The 6864-nt window shown below is 40.2% G+C and overlaps 1 protein-coding gene across 6 annotated transcripts in view; it reads right to left on the reverse strand.

Annotated features, from left to right (window-relative positions):
* Window positions 1-817: 817 nt before the first annotated feature.
* The window catches only part of ctns (cystinosin, lysosomal cystine transporter), a 51121-nt gene continuing 45074 nt past the window's right edge, over window positions 818-6864 (reverse strand). For all 6 annotated transcript variants that reach the window (XM_046049196.1, XM_046049194.1, XM_046049195.1 and 3 more), the window contains 3 exons: window positions 3695-3865; window positions 3148-3265; window positions 818-1169 (listed from right to left, as the gene is read on the reverse strand). In XM_046049196.1, the coding sequence (XP_045905152.1) occupies window positions 1021-1169; window positions 3148-3265; window positions 3695-3865 (438 nt within the window). In that variant the 3' untranslated portion in view covers window positions 818-1020. The remainder of the gene's footprint in view (window positions 1170-3147; window positions 3266-3694; window positions 3866-6864) is intronic.

The following is a 6864-nucleotide window of genomic DNA, read 5'->3' on the forward strand; positions in this document are numbered from 1 at the left end:
TCCGGTTTAGCGCTCCGCTAATGTAAATGGGGGTAAAATTGTATATGTGCTGCTGGTGTAGCCTTTTCAAATGTTACCGACCGAATGGATCACATTCTAATAGTGAAACGAGTCATTTCGCTCGGGTTGCGACGGTCAAATATATTGATTCACTGTGTTACAGCCGCCGTTTTTGCCGCTAGTAATGTTACTTTAAAGCATGGGCTCGGAGGCATTGCGAGGCTACCCAGCCGACCAATCACAGAGCTTACGGTCCACGTCGACTCGATGTGTAGTTACATTTTGAAGGAGGTGCGCATGAGGCGACGGCGTAGCCCTCTGCGTAGCCCCGTAGCTTACGCCGTCACCTACACCGTCGATTTGACGCAGAAGTATAAATTGCACTTTAACACTTTTCTCTTAACAACTTGTGACTGTGTGTTCTGCAGCTCAGTGTGATTTTCCACCAGTATTTTTGAGGTGTGCTTGAGTAGCAGCTAAGCAAGCATTATGATGTGTGTTACAAAGTGACAGAACTTGGTTATGGAAGTAAAGGCTGGACTACAAACGAACTGTTTTCAAGCAGTTCAGAGCAGTGTTTTCTGTGGGAGATGGGAACTCCCTTTGGGAGTTTCACCTGGCTAATCTATTACATGCACAAAAAAGATCCATCCATCCATCCATCTTCATCCACTTATCCGGGATCGGGTCGCGGGGACAAAAAATATATATAACTCAAAAAATAGAAAGGGGAAAAGACAAAAAGCACCTCCATTGTACCCTTTCGAAAAACACACTCTTCTATCCTTAATTATATTATCCAAAAATACTATTTTGATTCAGCTGTGATATTGCATTTAATAGAAAGTGTTTGCACTGATATCAATACAACAGTTTTTCTTGTACCTTCTATCAACCAAAAAAGTTTCATACAGTGGTAAAGAACAAGTGCTGATCCTGAGATATTTAAGGAGGCGGCCCACTGAGCTCAAGCTGGATACAAATCAGACACGAGTTTATCCACACAGCACCGAGTCATCATCAGTCCTCTTGTTGCTCTCCAACAGCTTCATACTGTGGTGGCTGTCTGTAGAGACAGTAGTGCTGAGTCATGAAGAGGACGTCAAACACCACAGAGAACAGACCGAGACCAAACTTTGTAGGATCACCAAATATCAGCCTCCACTCGTCTGAGGAGAGAAAGTTTTGTACAATATATACGCTGTGTTAGTCAAATACCCAGAATACTATTTTAATTTTTTTAAATTAACTTAAATCTTTATATAAATAAAGAAGCATAAATAATTTGACACGCTAATTGTGGGGCTCTAGGGATGGCAATGTTGGTCGGTCAGTACACCCGTTTGGTCCAGACAGACATATCGCAATTGAATAACTATTTAATAGAACCCAATTTCATGCCAACTTCACTTTGGTGAACTTTCACTAACTGAAATTTTATTTGTCTAATATTATAAATAAATTGTCTAATTTGTCTAATACTAGTGCTACTGGTTTATGAACAAATACTAAGGGCATTCCCTATAGCCTCAGCTGTATTTTGTGTAACACTGAACACGATAACCATCAGTCATCAGGAGAATCTGGATATATCCCTGTAATTCTCTTCTTCCTGTAAGAATATCTTACATCTGAGTGCATTTATAAAAACCTGACCCCTCATTTCTTGAATTTCATGAGAAAAGTCAGAATAAAATTAAAGCTGCAAGCAGCGTTGGGCAGGCCCTCACACGTGTAGCACGTCGAGGTGTGAGGAGGTCACGCTGCATATTCTGGAGCTCTGCCGTTGCGGCTGTGAATAACACTGCATAAAGGTGTTGATCATCACTTCCTGTGTCCCCTTTGTGTCACTACATAGCACTTGTGTTCGGGGCGGGACTGTTATCAAGCACATGAAGTTTGGTGCAGATGTGAGCATGTACACTGAAGTTAAGACAACTTCCTCTTTCATGGCGAATCATCGAGGGTGGACGCCACAGGCACGCTGTTTCACGAAAACTCACCGTTTGTACAACTTTTCATCAATGGCTTTAGAGTAGACAGCGAAAATCTTAAGTCGGTCGGACTAATTCTTTAGGAGGAGTTCATTAAAGTACGGAGTGTGTAAATCACCAAAAATGACCATTAAGTCCAAAATGGTCCACTTCCTGTTTGGTTTAGGCAATGGCTCTAAGAGGCTTTTTTGTACGTCTGGACATGATACACAAATTTTTGCCGCGTCTGAATTATGTGCAAAGTTTGGTGAGTTTTCAAGTATCTTTAGCCCCCCAAAATTAAGGTTACTTTGTAGGAAAAAAAAGTAAAAATTAAAGCTGCAAGAAGCATTGGGCGGTTGATTTCTCACCTCAAAACTTCTCAGAAGTGGATTTAGTGAGAATAATCGTCATATTCTGACTGACTTCAGATTTAAAGTACAGTGAGTGTAAAAAATCCAAAAATGACCATAAAATGTCCAACTTCCTGTTGAGTTTAGGACATCGCTCCAAGAGGTACATCCGGACATGATACATGTGCCACAGAAATTTCATACATTTAGGTAAAATGGGGGCTGCTTCGTTGAAGGTCACTTCCTGTTGCCAGTAGGTAGCGCTATGACTATGTGTGAATGTTGGCTTGTACATGTGTTCAGGGGGACTCTAATCAAGTATGTAAAATTTGGTACAGATTTGAGCATGTACAGTCAAGTTACAACAACTTTAACTGCAAACTCACAAGTTTTACAACATGGCATTATCAATGTGTTAAGGGTTTTCTGGGACAGTTTTGAAGTTGATAGGCAATGACAGTGTAAAACGTCATTTCCTGTTGCCTGCAGGTGGCGCTATGACTTATGGGTATAAAAAATAACCCCTTAAGTTTCAATAGGGATCTTACACGGTTCGTGCTCGGGCCCTAATAATTCCTTCAGTTTCAATAGGGACCTCGCACAGTTCACGCTCGGGCCCTAATTGTTATTTTTTTAACTACAAATGCTTTGCACAATACATCACATACATAGATTTAAAAAAAATCTTAATTAGTTCTCCTTTACATTTAATAACAAGAACCATGCCGTTTTAACTTAAATTAACTTCTTTTTAGATTTATCCCTTTTTTAATATTCCTTAATACATCTACAACCACAATGGCATCAAGAACAGTAGTTACCATTGTTGTAAGACTCTAGGATCATCTGTAGAATACTAAGAGTTCCACCAGTAAAGTCCAGCAACACATTGCCAATACTCCACCCCTCAGTACTCTGTCTTCTGTAGTTCATGTATGCCTGGAAAAACAGCCAGAAAACCAGAAGCACAGAAACACAGTAAGTAATAGTTCATCAGATGAGCAACAGAAAATTAACACCAAAATATAATACTGGACTGAACTTTGTGGAATACCACATAACTCATATGAGAAGAGTCTCATATGTTGTATCAATCAATTTTACAGTTAAGACAGAATCGATGATGAAGTGCATTAGATCCTGTGATATTTTCTATACAGTGAGCAGATCAAACCTTTAGTCTGTATTTAAGTTTGTGCTGTTGGTATATTTGCTTGTATTCTATTCTATTTTAATAGTCTCAAAATACACAACTAACGCAAACAAAACATTTGGTAGGTATTATTTACTGCATGGCTACTATACTGCAATACATTACAATGTCCGAGTGTTTCCATTTTCTTGGTCCTTCACTGTGTGTGTGCTTACCTGCGGCGCATATTTGATCAGAGTGACTGCTAGTTTAATGTAGGAGAAATAGTAGAGGCAATCCAACCAGGTGATCTGTTTGGCTGCAGCAAGAAACAGGCTGACCAAGGCAAATGTCCAACCAATCAGCAACAAGATTATGGCTGTCCAGGAAACCTTTTGACCCCCCCTCTGAAAGACAGAATACAGAGGATTAAACACCGTGTAAGCAGTGTTTCCATCAACGATTAATTTGCATTTTGAAGTATTGCATTACAAAAGGTTGATGGAATCGGCAAAATTCGAAAGCTTGAGGTGGTTTTTGCCTGTCGAAAAAGAGTAAATGCACTAAATGGGAGATGGAAACACTTTTTCCGAATAAGTTCTGACGTAGCAAACTTGTAACTCACGACTTATCAGCTCTTTCTGCTGTCGGCGTCTTGCCCGGTTGTGCAGAGTTCTGCATGCCTGCCGAGAATTTCATGCACCTCACAGCTGGTAATGCTCATTGGTGCTGAGAAAAGAGGTGGATGCAAATCGTGGCAGGTATGTGTTGTCATCATCTGTTCTGCCGAATTATACATTCACCTCTTAAAAGGTCCTTTTCAGTTACTTTGCTCTGCACACTGATCAAATGGGGTTATCACCGCATATTTTTGCTGAATCTCCTTCTGAGTGTAATAAAATATTAACGTCTCTAAATGTTCAAAAAAATATATACTTTGATTCATTTATCACCATTGATGAACCCCACAAAGGATATTTTAGCGTTTAAAAGCATTATTTGGAGCATGCAATTCTCAGCAGGCATGCAAAAGTCGGCATAACACTGGATATTCCTATAACGTGTGGAGACATGGCTGGTAGCAACTTGGCCACTTGAAACACATTTCTGAGGACCTCTCTTTGTTTTTCTAAGATCAATGGCCGTCAGGTTCATGCGACTGGTTTTGTTTCTGGTTTGGAACCCATACGTCTTGTTTATTACAGCCATGTTAACATCAACTATTGACGTAACTACGCTTGCCGTAGCCTTGTTTATTCGCTCCAAACCAGCTGATGGAAACGCACATATTTAGCAATTTTTTTTTTTCACTTTTTTGCGACATTTCAAAAGTACGATACAGATTCAAGGATATCCTGTCAAACAAACTGCAATTCCACACATTCACATACAAACACATATGACTGAATCAACTACTTAAAGTAATTCCAAAGATACACTTAACTAGCCATGAACTTGTTTTTGGGTGCCATCTGTGAAACAATGCCTCAAAGGTAAGAAATAAATGGGGAAGGGGTTTTAAATGAAAACAACAAATACAGGGCCCGCATGCAGCGGGTAACTGTATTGTAATATTTTCAACAAAAAGGCTGCTTTTGTTATAGACAAAAGTGACAGCAAAAGGGTTCTCAACAAGACCCAAAAGGACAGAGCTACAGGCTGACTTTGTTTATGAGAGTGAGTTCTGCTCAGATAGCCTAGGGTTCAGAATGCTTCAAATAGACCTGGGTGTGCAGGTAGGTCCTTCTAGTTCAGATCAGCGTCGCCCCACACTGATTAGCCAAGAGGGAATTACCTAGCTTTGCTCAATCCTTGTTGAGGAGTCAGTCCCTGTGCAACAGGTGCTCTGAATGCTCCTCTAATCAAGAACCAGAGCAATGTGGAGATTTGACCAAACTAATAAATTAAAATAGCAGCAAATATATACTGACTGCTACAACAGTGTTTTCAGTTCATAAAAGTTAACTAACATTTTGGTCGCCTAAAAATGTATTTTCCAGCATTGAGTTTTACTATAAGACACTCAGTCGGCCATTAATTTTTTCTGGGAAGTAGATTTTATTTTAACCCCTAACGCCTGAATTTCTTTACAATCAAAAAAATAAAAATTATTTGTGTTTTCATTTGCTTTCAAGCTGATGTTAAATTAAGTGAAGACTGTTAATTTGTCTATAGAACATAGAAAAGATATATATTCAGGTATATGTAGGTATGATGCAAATTAGCAGGCATAAACGAGAAACCAGGGTCCTAGGTACATATAGAATATGCACCAACAGGTGCATCCATGTGCTATCTTGGCTTGCAGTCTGCAAGGAAGAGGTATGCGTCAAGGGGTTAAGCATGTCTTTCACTAGTGTCATACACATTCATACACTGAGCCTAAGTGCTCAAACGGAAACTAGCATTCACACTCATTCATACCAATCGGGGTTCAGTACCTTGCAACCAGGGGGAGCCAGGGATTGAACCGCCGACCTTCCGATTAACGGCCAACCCGCTCTACCTCCTGAGCCACAGCCGCCCCAAGAAGCAGCTTGCATGTAAAGCCAAAAGCCTTGAACAAAGAAACAGCGCCAAAACCTCTCTGGTTTATTAATTCACAACTGAGTGTGAATTTCAAACACTAGTATGCTAATTAAGCAGACTGAAGGACAAATCACAGATTTTTACTACTCATAGGTGTCATTTACATTAGGGATGCATTACTGCTACATATTCTGTTATATTTTTATATTTATGGATTTTCACCTGCCAGCTGAATGTCTTGTTTCTCTTTATAGAAATTGGAGCAGAATGTCTCCAGAATGCAGGAAATTAAGTATTTAATGCTCCTAGACCCCTGGCTTATATTTTCCAGCATTTCCTATTTCTTCAAAATAGTGTTAAAGAGATCATATTTCTCCTGTTTTAGCTTCTCTGCATTGGCTTCCTGTAAAATCCAGAATAGAATTTAAAATCATTCTTCTTACCTACAAAGCTCTTAATGGTCAGGCACCATCTTATCTGAAAGAGCTCATAGTACCTTACTACCCCACCAGAGCACTGCGCTCCCAGAATGCAGGGTTACTTGTGGTTCCTAGAGTCTCCAAAAGTAGACTAGGAGCCAGAGCGTTCAGCTATCAAGCTCCTCTCCTGTGGAACCAGGTTCCAGTTTGGGTTCAGGAGGCAGACACCATCTCCACATTTAAGAGTAGGCTTAAGACTTTCCTCTTTGATAAAGCTTATAGTTAGGGCTGGCTCAGGTGAGTCCTGAACCATCCCTTAGTTATGCTGCTATAGGCCTAGACTGCCGGGGGATTTCCTATGATGCACTGAGCTCCTCTCTCCTCTACTTTCTCTCCCTCTGTATGCAACCTCATCCCATTAATGCATGTTACTAACACAACTTCTCCCCTTTCTGGTA

The sequence above is a fragment of the Micropterus dolomieu genome, linkage group LG05 (assembly GCF_021292245.1).
Source record: "Micropterus dolomieu isolate WLL.071019.BEF.003 ecotype Adirondacks linkage group LG05, ASM2129224v1, whole genome shotgun sequence".
In the NCBI taxonomy this organism is placed as follows: Eukaryota; Metazoa; Chordata; class Actinopteri; order Centrarchiformes; family Centrarchidae; genus Micropterus; species Micropterus dolomieu.